The following is a 15,840-nucleotide window of genomic DNA, read 5'->3' on the forward strand; positions in this document are numbered from 1 at the left end:
CCAGTTTGAGTGACAGGGGACAGCTGCCATTGGACTGCGCGGCAGGCGGTGAGGGGGTGGGGGTTGGCCGAAGCGTTACCACGGTCGACCGGTTTGAGTGACAGGGACGGCAGCCACTGGTCTGGTCGCAAGGCTATGACGGAGGTACGATGGGGTGTTACCACGGGAGACTGCCTGGAGCGACAAGGGCAGCGGCCAACTGGAGCGAGCGGCTGGCGGCGAGGGGGCAGGGCGCCGCCGCTGGGTGGCCGGTTTGAGTGACAGGGGCGGCAGCCACTGGACTGCGCGCATGGCGGTGAGGCGGGAGCGGGGCGTTACCACGGGGGAGACCGCTTTGAGTGGCAGGGGCGGCAGCCACTGGACTGCGCGCGTGGCCGTGAGGCGGGACCGCCTTGATTGGCAGGGGCGGCGACCAACTGGAGCGGGGCGGCTGGGTGTGCTGCCACGGGAGACCGGTTTGAATGGCAGGGGCGGCGACCAACGGGAGCGGGGCGGCCGGGTGTGCTGCCACGGGAGACCGTTTTGAATGGCAGGCGGCGAAGGGGCGGGTTCAGAACGCCTGCTCGCGAGAGGCGGCTCCCGTGAAGTGAAGGCGAAGGAAGCATCTCCGAGAGAGATTAAAAAGGGAAGCCGCAGCGACGGTTAGCCTGGACACCCCGGGGGGTGTGTGAGAGAGGGTGAATATAGAGACTAGAATGAAACCAGCAAACTGAACCTCCGGTTCCACCCGCGGGCTGTCCCCACCCCTTGGCAGTGTCAGCCACTGGAACGGTAAGGGCAGGACAGGCTCGGTCAGGTCAGGCTAGGCCTGGCATTGCAGCGGGGGGGGAGCTGGGTCTGTGCAGTACGGGTGCAGAGGGCAGGCATTGACACAGAGGCCAAATGCACCATCCAGCTCAGGCCAGATGTATTGCACGGCGGCGGCGACCTTGCATTAATAAAAGTGCAAATCATTATTGACATCGCGCCTTTGAGGTGACTGTCACTGCAGGTTTATTCGGAATAAAACCCGCTGCCGATTTCTAAGCGGGGAAAATCTCGTGCATCGTTTGCAATTAGATGTGTTTCACCTTATGCATTTTTTTTCTTCTTCCCCCAAGTGATTATGCAGGCTCTGCTGTTGGAATTAAATCTACATGCCATGTTGTGTATGTTACCTAAGCTTGATTTTACAAAAAAAAAATTGGTATTAGGGGATATTAGCCAAAGGCAGACAAATGGAATTAAACCCACAGGTCGCCCATGATTTCCTTAAATGGTGGAACAGATGCAGGGGGACTGAATGGCTGACTCCTGTTCTTGTGTATGGGCATACCTGTATTTATTTGGGAGTGTATGCAAATATGGTGGCTGGTTACTGATGAACCTTTTTGCCTTCATGTTGCATTATGTAATTTGCACCAGTGCTTTGGAATTTGCTCCTAGCTTATTGTCTCTTTTCTTTTCTCTTCCCCCCCAGTTGTTGCAATCTAATTTATTTGAGGGATTTTTGTCTCAATAAAAATCAAATTGCTGGAAACATTTTGGTGAAGCTGCTTTGGTAGAGTGAGGAACAAGGATAAAGTAGGACTGCAGATCAGAGTCAAAAAGTGTGGTGCTGGAAAAGCACAGCCAGTCCTGCAGCATCCAAGGAGCAGGAGAATTAAGTCATCAGGAATGATGAAGAGCTTATGCTAAAAGCGCGATTCTCCTGCTCAGATGCTACCTGACTGCTTTTCCAGCGCTGCATTTGTCAACTAGTGAGGTATAGTTTAACTGGAAATTTGTGAATGTTTTCTGTCTGCAGAGGCTGCCTGACCTGATGAGTATCTTCAGCATCTGTGTTTTACTTTTGTTAATTGGTTTGTGAATGTATGAAATAGGAACATAAGTCATCTGTTGGGCCCCTTAAGACTGCTTTACCCTACAATTACAATCATGGCTATTCTTGCTTGAGTTTCATGTTTTTATCTACTCTGATAGACCTTTATTTCCTTGCCTATCAAAAATTGATCCAATAGTCATAAAAATACTCAATGACCACACCTTCACTGCCTTCTAAGACAGAGGTCCAAAAGTGCACGACGTTGTGAGATTTGAAACAAAACCTCTCCTCATCTATGCTTTTGAAAGGGTGACCCCTTCATTTGTTTTAAAAAATCACCCAATTCTGGACAGTCCCACAAGAAGAAATCTCCTTTCTATGCCATTTTGTGAAGATCATTCAGAATCATTTACACTTCGATCACATAACCCCTCTTCTAAACTTCAGTGGAAACAACTGCACCCTATCCAGTTTGTCTTCATATCATTAGCTATTGACAGCCCACGTGCGTACTTAGGCAACCACCCTCCAAAGCATCGTTTTCAAGACTTGGTCTCACCAGTGCCTTGTACAACAACCATTAACTTGCTAGATTATACATGTATCTCCATACTGTGACTTGTGCCAGAGCATCTGACTGTCAAGATTCTGCAGTTGTTCACCTTTTAAGTAATAATCTGTTTGCTTGTGAGGATTTGACAAGATGAGTTTACAAACTGAATTTAATAACTTCAAAAATGCTACTTTTAAAATTGATGTTAAGCTTGCTGTGAAGTAAAAGAGCTGTATGTGTCTGTACCATATCCGAACCGGATGATTAAAATAAATGCACATTGCAAATGATATAAGCCAAGTGGGTTAGCAGATGAAAATAAATGCAGACAAGTTTTGAAGTGATTTATTTTGGTAGCAAGCAATGAGGAGGATGAAGTTAATTCAAAAGGAGGTGCAGGAGCAGAAGGATACATGCTCAGGAGTAGCTCTAACTTGGTGAAGATTGCTGTAAGTGAAAAGTTGGAGTTGTACCAGTTAAGTGCTGGAGTATATTTTTTGGAGTCTGGGGGAACATAGACCCAGGAAGGAAGAGTGATCAGTCAGAATGTTAGTAAGCATTGAGTCAGTTTGTGACTCAATAAGTTTAGAGGCCAACTTGGTTGAAGTGAAAAATTACAATCTCCTGTGAAGTTTTAATAAGATACAGTGACCCATGTCATTAATATTTGAGGGAATTTGCTGATTGATCCCTGGGCTTTGTTTTCATTGCGTATCTTTTTAGTGTGAGCTGCAGTTGTTCCATCACGGTTTCTTAACCATATTTACCATATGCTAATTTTGAGGTTAGAATGTAAGTTATACGTTGTTCTAATGTTGTATGGTGTAGTGTTTTTTTTGTTCAAAACCTTGGAATCCTGTTAATGCTCCCTTCTAGTCAGATTGTAACATCAATTTCATAGTCTGGTCTAGGACTAAAACAAAACTTGAGTTGGAGACAGATGGGAGAAGTTGAGGTTGTCCTCCTTGGAGAGGAAGAGGTTGGGAGGAGGTTTGACAGGTATTCAGAATCAAGGGAGAAACTGTTTGTATCAGTGGACAGATCATGGAGCAGAGGACACTGATTTTTAGTGATTTGCAAAAGAAGCAATGGTGATATGAGGTAAAACCGTTCTACATAATGTGTGGTTAAGATCTGGGATGTATCACCTGAGAGTGTGGTCTTGATTCAGAAAGTAATTGAGTCATTATCTGAAGAAAGATTTGCAGATTTGGGGAGAAAAGGGTGTCTATGTAGTTTCAGTGAAATTGCTTTTGCAGAAAGCCTGTCAATGCAACAGGCTGACTGCCTGCCCTACTGTAATGTTTAATTATTTTCATAGAATAAAAACAACTCAATGCTAGAGTGATTGTTTCAGCTACACGCAGCACCAGTTAGATTACAAAAGAATACTGTGTGCAATTTTTGACTGACACCTGAGGACATATTGGCCTTTGGGACTGCGTTTATAGATAAATTGAGATGCAACCTAAATTGCAAAAGTTGAGGTACAAAGAAGCAATCAAAAAAGGAATGTGGATTATTTTATTCAGTCATTTCAGACATGTTATGACAAAGTCTGGAGCAGATAGCACTTCAAGCTTTCTTGCTCAGAGGTAGAGACACTACAACAGCCCTAAACTCTCTCCATTCTTTATGTACAACACAATCTCTGATTAGCCTAGAACTGGAGTATACCTGGAGTTTAGAAGATCAGAGTGATTTGATTAAAGTTCTCTAGAATTGGACAGAATAAATTGGGAGAAACTACTTTGGTTAGGGGATGAGGAATAGTTTTAATTTGCAAATCTAGATCTTTCAGAAGTGAACATGAGGAAACACTTTTTAAAAATAAGTTCTGCATGTTTGTCTGCAAAGGTACTGAACAATTAATTAGCCAGGTTTAAAAATTAGGTTGTTTTTTGTTCTTTCTAGCTATTTGATTCTAAAACAGGTAAATGAAATTAAGTCTTAGATTGGCCATGATCTAATGGTAGCTAAATGGCCAATTCCTGTTCCTCCGTTTTCTACGTTGCCCATGACCTGGAAGAAAATGTGTTCATGTTTTTATCACTAAAACTAGACCACACATCCTGAAATTCCTCACCTTCCTTTTGAAATCTAATTGGAAGTGAGTGCCTCTTTTCAACTTACCAGGTTGAATGCAGATGTGACAATATTCAACATAAGTGTCACGCAATCCAGGACTAAGCAACCACTTAATTGGCATCTCATCTGACACCTTAAACTGTTAGGTCCCTCCACTATCCATGCACTGTGGCCTCTCGCTTGACAGCACTCTCCAAATCTGTGGTATTTGTCTGGAAGGATGAGGGTGATAGATTTTTGGGAACACCGCCTGCTGCAAGTTCTCCTCCAAGCTATGCACCATCCTGATTTGGATCAGTTTTGTTGTTCCTTTGTTGTCACTGTTTGAAAATCCTGGAGCTACTTCCCCAACAGTACTGTGGATGTACCTAAGAATGCAGCTCACCACCATCATAAGACCAACTGGGGAGTTAATGTGATCCTAAAATGTGATCAGCCATGACTTTATTAACAATATTGAAGGACAAGTGGCTTACTGCTGCTCGCAATTCATAAATTTGTAAAGCAAGATCCGATCATGTTTGATTCAAGGAAGGGAAGGATAACTTGTTTGTTACTGCAATTCATACTTTGACTACCTGTTAATACTAAAATAGCCATATCTATAAATGGCTGACATTGCAATTCTAACCCAGTGTAACATTTTGTTGATCTAGTATTTGTTACTTATAATGGATGCTCTGTTTTCTTGATTAGCTAACCCATGGTGTTGCTCGCAATGAATCTAATAATACTATTTTTAACAATTGAGTTTTTGTTAAGTGAGAGATCGGAGAAAGTGTTGCACTTAGCAATGGTTTTGTTTATTGTACATAAATTTGGTTCGACTGCTATTGTGTTGAAGTGAATTTTGCTTTTCATTTTGTCATGGCAATGTCACCAGCAGGGAGTGATTCTGCTCACTGCAGTCATTTTAGTACAATGGAAGCAAACACCTGTTTTTTGTTCAAAGAAACCATTTCTTGTACTGTTAATATTTTGGCTTACTGCACAATTGAGGTCTTTAGTGTATCCTTGTGGATTGGCTAGCTTTCTGTGGCGGAGCTGGTGTTGGCTCTAATTATTATTATGAAAATTGTAGCACTTAGTTTTGAAAACCATTAATTATGTACACACAGCATCCACGCTGGGCTAGAATTTAAAACCTTTTCTTTTGTGCTTTTAAAAATTGCAGGACCAAAGAAGTTGGAGGCTGATAAGAAAAGAGGGGAACGAAACAGCACTGGTGGCATCTTAATATAACTTGTGACAGAGGTAAGGACCTATTTGTGAGAGTTCTGGTTTGATTTCTCAAACCACTTTAATCCTGTTATCTGTGAATTTGGATCCTTTGGGCAATTTAGAAATGAACTGATGGATATGACAGAGTTAAATTAGTCCCAACACTGTCAGGTGGATCATATGCACATGATAGTCAATTTTGATCTTTTTCACCAGAGTACTACAGCATTGACTCCATCTATGTAAGTGGATGCTATTTGTTGGTTAATGTTGCAACAGAGAGCTATTTAGCTTACAAGATAAAGTTCTGTTTGACTCTGACATGTCATTTGTTCAACAACAAGTTTTTTAATTTAGACTTGCTGCAGTTTTCAAATAGATTTATTATTAATATTTTATTAACTGACGAGCATTCGAATAACTTTTTTTGTTTTCAAGGTGATCGGAGTCTGTCTTCGTTGCAGACTCCCAAGAGCGCTCTCAAACCCGACTACCTGCCCTATAATTATATCCAATGTGGCAGGGTCTAATTACAGACGCACTGACCACATCCTGTTGTTAGCCATCTGTAATCTGTAAGTATCTGACTCTCCAGCTACTAGCATAGTTTATTCCCAAGTATGTAGTCTCAGCTATCTTAAAGATATTTTTAATTTGTTCACAACACTAGCTGTTTTGGAGTTCAAATAAATTTGAGAAAAGGAGTATAATTTTTAATTGTCCTCCGTGCTGGTTCTGGTAAAACTGATTGTCCCAAGCCCTTCATGGCAGTTACTTGTTGTCTTGGAATTGATGTATTTAAGTATTAGTTCCAGAATGACTTTGACTTTTTTCCTACACAGCACTTATCTATCTATATACCTCTCTTTCTAAAGCAAGTTCCAAAAATCATAATATTTTGCGCAACTTTCATCACATAAGGGAAGTAAGCAGTATAGTACAATACAGGAAAATGGAGTTGAGGTTAAAGATCAGCAAAAGTTGTTGAATGGAAGGACTAAATGACTTCCTACAGCTGGTATTTCTTATGTCCTTGAACATTTATATTCACATGCTATGTAAATCTAACATTTGCTGGAGTTAGTTCTTTTAATAAATTTAACATTTGGAGGGATATGGGCCAGGAGCAGGCAGGTGGGACTGGTTTAGTTTAGAATCATGTTCTTCATGGACTGGTTAGACGGAATTGAACTCTCGCTCTCGTTCCTCCGATGCTGCCAGACCTACTGAGTTCTGCAGTACTGTTTATTTTTGATGGAAAGCTATCTCTCCCTGTCATGTGAGATCATTTGTCTGAGAGAATGACTTGCGTTCACACGGTGCTGTTCACAGCCACCGGGTATCTCAAAGTGCTTTAAAGCTGATGTAGTACTTTTGAAAACCAATCACTATGAAGTGTTGGAAACACCGCAGCCAGTTTGTGAAGAGCAAGCAGCAACACAATGATCAGGGTTTGTTTTTGAGCTGCTGTTTGAGGAATATGGGGGAATCGTTATATGGCGCAGAGCATCATGCTGCTTTGCTTTTGAAAGTAGTGCCAATGGCGTTCTTGGAGCTTACATCCGGATGGGATTTTGAATGTCTCATCTCCTCAAAAGGTAAAATCACCTATTGCTCAGTATCGTGCTGCTGTTCTGGTCATGGTTTTTATACTGAAGTCCTGGAGTATAACTTGAATCCACAACCTTCTGACTAATGTGAAAGTGCTACCACCAGAGCCATGGCTACCACACAAGTGCTGAAGAAACTAGTGAGTTTCAGTTCTGTAAGATGTGGAGATATGGTCAGGATTGATATTGCTTGTTCTTTTCCTTGAGTTAGTATTATATTGCTTTGCCTTGAGATGTGTCTGGAAACATCTGATGAGCATCACAGCTGAACTTCAGTAATTGCTGTCTGTTTTGCATAGTTACTTAAGGTTGATTCAAGTTGTTAGGTTCCAAGTATGTTTTATTGCTTATGACTCTCTCTCATTTGAATTTTGTACTTGTAGCAATATCCTTCATTTGCAGCTGGCAATAATGTGAAACAACATCTATCCATTCAACATTTCTTTCCCTGTGATCAGTTGTGCAACTTACATGGGTTTTATAGGTCATTGGATCCAACAGGCCAGTGCACGTATCCATGCTGCAGGCAAGATTAATTTTCTTAACATGGCCTTCTGTTTGTTTTGTTTTTGCAATCTAGCTTTCCTTTTTAAAACACCTGTTCTTACCCTATAGCAAAAATACAAACAAAACAAGGAAGAATTGGAATAACTTAATTCTATTAGGAAACTTAAAGGAAAATCCCAAGCTTTCACAAACTGTTTACTTTATTGGCTTTAAACAGATCATTTTCCACCTCTAACTCCACCTCTTTTTTTCATTTGAAAAAACCAAGACAAAGTGCACCTTAGAGCCATAGTATCAGCACAAATGGTATTACCATCACTGAATATCCTGGGTGTTACCACTGTCCAGAACTGAACTTGACCAGCCTTATAAATAATGTTGGTTCAAGAGCAGGTCACAGATGAGAACTCCTGCAGTGAGTAACTCACCACCAGACTCTCCAAAGCCTGTGCACCATATAAAAGACACAAAGTCAGCAATGCAACAAAATACTCCCTATTTGCCTGACTCAAGAAACTTGAGACTGTCACAGACAAATCTGCCTGTTCGATTTACTCAACCCTGAACTTTTATAAACAGTGCCTCTAAACTCATGACACTATGATTTGGGAGAATATAAAAGGTACATCAGCTGCTGTCCTAGGCACTCACCGTCCTGACTTAAATGTTTGTGTTCCTTCACTGTTGCTGGGTGAAAGTCCTGAAACATTCTCTGGCAGATGGGACTAGATTGGGTCTATTTCCATGCTGTACATCTCTGACTCTAAATGGACTGCAGAGGTTCAAGAAAGTAGCTTACCACCACCATCTCAAGGGCAGCTAAGGATGGGTAAGCCTGCAATGCCCATGCTTCATGAATGATTTTTTAAAAAAACTTATTCCTCACATAAAGATGCTACTTGTGATGTCCTTTATTATTCCTGATGAAGGGCTTTTGTCCAAAACGTCGATTTTGCTGCTCGTTGGATGCTGCCTGAACTGCTGTGCTCTTCCAGCACCACTAATTCAGTATTTGCTTTCCAGCATCTGCAGTCATTGTTTTTACCCCATGTCCTTTATTATGCCTAATTTTGAATTCTTAAGTAACATCACCTCAAACCTGACCTTAAGTCACGTCACTGCATTAGAGTTCTTGATTTTTGGATCACCTCACCCTTTTCAATTTTTTATGTATGAAATTTCTGGAAAAGAAAATTCAGTGCTAGTTATCCAGCAAGCAAATCACTCAGCAATGGGAGGTATGTCAGAAAGTCCACTAAATCATATTCTGATATTTTGGTGACTTTTAGACACTTGGGTGTCTTACCACTTCTCCAATCCTCAAACTCTGAATCTTGAAGTCTGGGATTAAGCCGTTATTGCTGTGTTTAATTCTGAGATGTAGAGGCACTTATCTTTGATATTGGACTTTTCTAAAATTGCACAAACGACATAGAAAAGAACTTGCGTGGCTGTGGTGTCATATATTTTGATCTCTTAGATTAAAAATACACCTCAGCAACTGAATCGACAAAGTATTTGGTGAATTTTGCAGTCAGCTGATTAACTGAAGGTGTTTTTTAAAAATAAAGTAGGTTGCTTGAAGAAGCATTTAGAGCATTGTTTTGTACGTATTCATTTCAGCATAATCACTAACGATAACTGATACGCCTGCACAATAAAAGGTAATGTTTCCAAGGTGGGTGTATAGCTAAAAACACCTCAAAGGTTCCCTTTGCCTTTTGCAATTTAAAAAAAACAGCTTTAAAGCTGTTGAATGCAAATCGTATGGTGAGAATTGCAAAATGCAAAAGAAAGGTGGTGTTGGAACTTTCTGCATAGACAGTTGTTAATAATCCATTGTGTATAGAATTCAGTAAAATCTGTCTACCTTTGCAGTGGATTGATAATGTCACTTTGGCAGAAGCTGCACTTTGTTTATTGGCTAAGATTTTCAGTCTTTATTTAAATTGGAAAACATTTTATGAATCTGTATTTGTAAAATGAATAATTTAGCGGAGGAAAAGTCAACGACTCCATTTCCACAGAGTTGAACAGTGCTTGGTGCAATTTCAGATGCAAATAAACACCTCCATAAGCTTGCAGTAAAATTGTGAACTGTTACATTTAGCTCAAATATTTTTGAAATAACTTGTTTGGTTGCCTCATTGCAGTTATTTTATTCTTTTGTGGGATGTGTGCATCACTGGCAGAGCTAGTGTCCTAATTGTCCTTGGACTGAGTAGCTCCCTAGGCCATTCCAAAGGGCAGCTAAGAGTCAACCATTTTACTGCAGTTTAGTTTTAATATTTATATTTTGGGTTTTTGTGCTGTAACTGTTTGGACTGCCTGTAGGGAAGTGGGCATAGTCTCAGGATAAGGAATCAATCACTTAGGACTGAGGTGATAAATTTCCTCACTGAGACGTGCTCCGGTTTCCTCCCACAATACAAAAATGTGCAGGTTAGGTGAATTGGCGATGCTAAATTGCCCATAGTGTTAGGTGCAGGGTGAATATAGGGGAATGGGTGTGGGTGGGTGCGCTTCGGAGTGACGGCATGACTTGTTGGGTCGAAGGGCCTGTTTCCACGCTGTAAGTAATCTAATCTAATCTAATCTAAACCTTCAGAATTCCCAAACCCAGAAAGGAGTGGGTCATCCATTGCTGACTAACATGTTGATGGATGGATCTTTGATCTGTCAGGAAACTGAGGTTTATGGGGAGTAGCTGGGAACAAGGAGTTGAGGTAGAAAGTCAGCCGTGATTGTATTGAAACGTGGATCAGACTGAAGAAGCTGTATGGCTTCTTTTGTGCACGTTCTATGCACCAGCTTTCATTTTGAAGGTCACTTCTTGAGGCACAGACTTACTGGTAATTGAGTCCTATTCCAACATGATCACCTGGGCTTTTCCCAAAGTATGACAATGTGTCACTATTTGTGAGCCTGAACAGGTTTTCTGTCCACATGTTTACCCTTTCTAAAGTTGTCTTTGCCCTCAAGCTTCTCCTACTTTCTTTTTTGCACCCCGACACTGAACTAATTTTCATCTAGCATAATGTGCGTTTTCCTTTTGCTGCTGTCTTTGTTTCTTTCATGAAGGACTTAAGGTTCTTTTGTAATAAATATAAACAACTTGCAATCTAGCCTACTGTTCAGTTCACAGCCTTTACTTTCATTGATTCAAATTGATTTTCTTTTTTATTTTGTGGCCAACATTAATTAGTTATAAATTACCTGTGGTGAATTGACCATCTTTTTCACATCCATTAGAACCCAGATACAAAACAGGACAATTGAATTAGCTTATACTTTTTTAATTAAAACCGAACCACTAGCTGATATATTAGAAGTTGTAAATATTAGGCAGAAGAGCTTGTGGGAAGTATTTAGTGTTTAGTTGCTGAAGTCTTAAGTGAAAAGGTTGGGGCAGAGAAAGGAAATTGACTCTGTTTGTCCTTGCATATTTTCATTTCATCTTGGAACTATTTTTAACTTAGATGAAATGAAGATTTATTGTAAGCAAATGCAACTTAATTTTGACTTTGTGGGTTGGAAATGAGCATCTAAGGGAATAGTCCAGGGAGTCCCTACCTTGGCCTTATATTTGTATAACCAAGAAGAAGATTACGTGTGTTTTTTTAAAATTGTTTGACTAGCTTGACGATGTGTTATGAAAAATTAAACTTAGGCCCTCATTGTAGACTGGTGATAATGTAGTTTGCGTTGATTCAATCGATATTATCCTCTAAACTGGATAATCGTGATACGTTCAGTATGCCAGTTCAGCTCAGTGGTTAATGTCAGAAAGTCTTCCAAGTGAGCGTGACCTATAGGGGTTAAAACTAGCATTTTATAATTGGAATGTTTGTGAGCAATTCTTTGTAAGTCAAGTGGAGAAAACCAGCAATGTAACACATCTGAGCTGGGTAGAGGCAATAGGGAGGGAAAAAGACCGAGGTAGCCAATGATGAACTGAAAGGAAAGAGATGGTTTTGGGGGGTATTAGGCTGTCGTAGAGAGATGAAGGAATAAAGCACATAGGTCAAGTAAATGTGTTAGGATTATAGGCTTAGATGAAAGGTAACTGCCAACAGGTTGGACCAAAAAGCATTGTGGGAGAAAGTAAAGACTGCAGATGCTGAAGATCAGAGTCAAAAAGCACAGCTGGTCGGGCAGTATCTGAGGAGCAGGAGAATCGACATTTCAGGTATAAGCTGTTCCTCTGAAGAACTTCTGCTCGAAATGTTGATTCTCCTGCTCCTCTGCTGCCTGACCAGCTGTGCCTTTCCAGCACCATACTCTTCAACCCAAAAAGCATCGTGTTTGACATAAGCTCAAAACTGGCTACTTGGCCCAACAGTGGTGGCATTTGGGCATGTCATGAGCCAACTGGAGTTTGTGCAGTTGTACTATCTTTGTTTTCCAAGGAAACAAGGGATGGTAGAAGAATGACGAGAATTTCAGTTTGAAGGTTTGCAGATAGCATTCCAGCAAAAAAAAATGTTCAGACCACTTTCCAGAAAGAAAGCAGAGGCTACATCTTGGCACATGGAAGATGTTGATTAATGTGCAGCAAGAATTCTCCATTAGAATATTTAGTTCTTTCATGCATTTGTATGTGTGGGTGGGTGTGTGACAGAGGAATAGGTGCTTTTGTTGTGCTGACTTGCCATTGATCATTGAGATATGCTTTAATTTGATTGTCACCCTCCAGTAGAAGAGACCATGTACTCAATTTTATTTGAGATTTTTAAAATTCTTTGAAAGAATGTGGGTGTAGCTGGATAGGCCAGCACTTGTTGTTCATCTCAAATTGCTCTTGAGGAGACGGTGAGTTGAATCACTGCAGAGTGTGTAAATGAGCATTGTAAGGAGGGAGTTTCAGGGTCTGAAAAGAGCAATCTAATCTGAACTACTGTATATAATCATGTATAGGTCGATGCTATGTATAAGACAACCCTTTATTTTGGCAAAAAAGTCTTGTTTTTTCCATATTTCATGTATAAGTTGACTCTACTACATTTCATTCATTCATACCGGTAACTCTCTTCATTACGATATAGCAAGCAAATAGCATCTTCGTTCATTCGTCCGTCTGTCTGTCTGTCCGTCCATCCATCCATTTTTTTTTCCGCATTAGCCTATGTTTTAAAAGTCTATTGTCTTATTTTTCAGGTTAGATCGTATTGCACGTTTGAGACGTCAGAAACTGAGCAAACACCATCTTAAATATGACTGGTAAGGCTGGATGGCATTTAGTTTGTACAGCTGAATTTCTGCTCAGTATTCCCTGGGAACAAAGGGCCATATCTCCAAACCATCAGCAGGTCTCCTTTCCGCTATCTGTGATTTCGATGATAATTCCTATGATGTTTAAATTTTTTTAACCCATTTTCTTTCACTTGCCTCTGAGGAGCTAATTCTGTCAGAATGTCAGTGTTTTTTGTGTCAACAATCTCGCCCTCCTGAAACCTCTGAATACCCTGATCCATCTCCCTGTCTTCTGCTCCTGCATTTAGCCCTGCCCGACCAATCGGCATGCTGAAGACTGATCAGGCAGAATCTGATTTAGAGTGACAACACAGTGCTCTTCCTGTCTTGTGAATGACTAAAGGTAAAAGGAGAATAATGAGCACTTTAAAGGATTCAAAGCCACGTCCTGGGTTCTGCACATTCCTTCAGTGAAATTGAATCATTGAAACCTGTTCCTCATAGTAAAAGTGCTCAGTGTTTTCAGCTATAAGCACACCAAATATTTGGATCTCATCTGTTCGGTTGATCAAACTGACTGCAGTAGTGAGGAGACTTGAAGGTCTTGGAAAGTTGAATGGAGAAGGATGCTTCCCTCATTCATAATGTTTCTTGCCAGAGATTGGAAAACAATTATTTTGTGTAAGCCACAAACAATTACCTGCTGTGCTCTGTTGATTTTGAAAATTTGAGTACTAGAACCCTTAATGCAAGGTGCTTGTATTGCTTGAAGGGATGTTTTTGCAAATTAATGCTAAATGATATTCTGTATTTTTGCTCCATATTATAAGTTGAATATTTATCTACGAGCAATGCAACATTTACAATGAATTGCAGTATAAAGGTCAATTAAATGCTATTGCATAATTGGAATAACTTGCTGAAAGCTATTTGACAAGCCTTCTGCTGTGGTTTGGCAGTGAGGCGAATGTCTAAGTAATCCTTGCCCAAGACAAAATCAGAGGGGGTTTACTACTTATTGCTGTTCACCAATTATAGAACTCGAAACTTGTTTTCCTAATTATTTTTCCCCTTTACACAAAATACCAAATGATTCCACCCCCATTCAAGTAAAAAGAAATTGAGAAGCATCTATTATAAATATTCCAAAATATGCAGTGCCAAAAAGATAGCACAGCAAACAGGAAAATCACAGCATTTCTCCAACATCTCTCCATTTCTTGCTCCTATTTCGGGACCTTCTAGGCACAACCTGTGAATCTGTGGACATGTGGGATTATTGACTGTACCCCACATTTGACTTTTGAGGTGCAAGTGAAAGATGGTAGGGATAGAAGTGGCAAACCTTTCTGTGCAGATTTTTACTGGCTGTCAATGCCCTGTTAAATGGATGAGTTTGAAATGCTTTGGGAGCATCTGCTAGCTTGAAATCCACCTGTGGCCATGATGGACACAGACATGCATGTCCAATAGTGCCCCTCTGGTAGACGACCCCTCTTTTTTTTTTATTTTAGTTGGAGAGCTGAGCAGTTGTCTCCCTATGTGTGCATCTGGCAGATGAGAAAATGTCTTCAGTTTTAGGGCAGATAAGTGGAGTGTGTCTGAAGAATAGAAATTAAAGAAAGGAACTGAGCAAAGTGATGGAAAGTATAGAAAGCTGAACGAGGATACTTGGAGAAAGAGGAAAATATAAAATGTGGCAGAAGGGTAAGTGTTATGGATCAGACTAGACCTCATATTAACAACATAGTCTAGAATTTTTTTTCTTAATTTAGTAATAAGTGTAAGGTGGTGCGTTCCAGATGCAGTTCGATTGGTCAAATTACCAGATTTGAAGAGCAAAACGCTATTCGTACACTGCAGTTTAAAATACAGCAAAAGAAAGCAAAAAAAGAGTTGGCTTAGCTGTAATTCTATTGGCAAACTTAACAGAGTAAAGGATTACTTAGCTACTAAATAGTAACTGTTCCACTATAGTAACATCCCATAAACACACCTTTGGCAAAAGATTCAGAAAACAGATTGTCTCCCATGCAACCCCAAGAGGAACAACATCAAGAGAATTGAGTTAGCAGGGGGGAGATGTACTGCAGCAATAGACCTAGCAACAACTGCTAATGCTGAAAACTCAAACTAAAAATCCTGGTTCTGCCAGAGCTTGACCACACCCCATCAGACTGCTTCTATTGTTCCAACTTTTAAAAATATGACCCAAAGATCTAACAAACTGTTTAAGTTTTCAATCGATATCTGGCACCTCTGTCTTAAAACATTGTTTTTAAAACAAAAAAAAGCAGAACAAAATACACATCTGAAACCCATAGGATCATCACAGTAAAAGCTGGTTCAAAAGAACATTATTTCTGCAGAGCGAAGAAATATTAGACCTGGATCAGGAAAAATGTTATGGAAGTACAAACAGAAGCCTGGTAAATAGTGATGGGTAAAAGGAATGGAGCAGAAACTCCTTGTGTGTCTGCCCTCACTGTGGAAAAGGGAATGTAACATGGCAAGAGAGCATGCTTTCAGTCAACTTGGAAATGCTATGGCATATTCACTTTGTGGGTCTGAGGACCTAAATGAATGAGAGCTGGGAAAGTAAGAGAAACCGTTAATGAAGGGGGCTGGATAATAAAGGAAATGCAGCCCAGTTATCCAACTATATTCAGAAACAATCATCTAAGGGCTTGGAAAAACTAATATGGTAGGAAGATAAAAGGAGGAGTAGGAGGAATTGTTGCTGTCCAGAAGTAGATCCAGTATAAAGCAACATTCTTTAACTTTGCAGTGGTGCCTAAGATTCACCATTATTAATAAACAGCAAATCTTAAATTATTTTAAACCTGACTACTTGTACATTATTC

The 15,840-nt window shown here is 40.3% G+C and overlaps 1 protein-coding gene across 1 annotated transcript in view; it reads left to right on the plus strand.

The window, feature by feature from the left end:
* The first annotated feature begins 647 nt into the window (after window positions 1–647).
* The window catches only part of scamp5a (secretory carrier membrane protein 5a), a 54,907-nt gene continuing 39,714 nt past the window's right edge, over window positions 648–15,840 (plus strand). Inside the window, exons 1-3 of the mRNA XM_072553064.1 lie at window positions 648–771; window positions 5,620–5,699; window positions 12,941–13,003. Of these exons, the coding sequence (XP_072409165.1) occupies window positions 12,997–13,003 (7 nt within the window). The 5' untranslated portion in view covers window positions 648–771; window positions 5,620–5,699; window positions 12,941–12,996. The remainder of the gene's footprint in view (window positions 772–5,619; window positions 5,700–12,940; window positions 13,004–15,840) is intronic.

The sequence above is a fragment of the Chiloscyllium punctatum genome, chromosome 33 (assembly GCF_047496795.1).
Source record: "Chiloscyllium punctatum isolate Juve2018m chromosome 33, sChiPun1.3, whole genome shotgun sequence".
Classification (NCBI taxonomy): domain Eukaryota; kingdom Metazoa; phylum Chordata; class Chondrichthyes; order Orectolobiformes; family Hemiscylliidae; genus Chiloscyllium; species Chiloscyllium punctatum.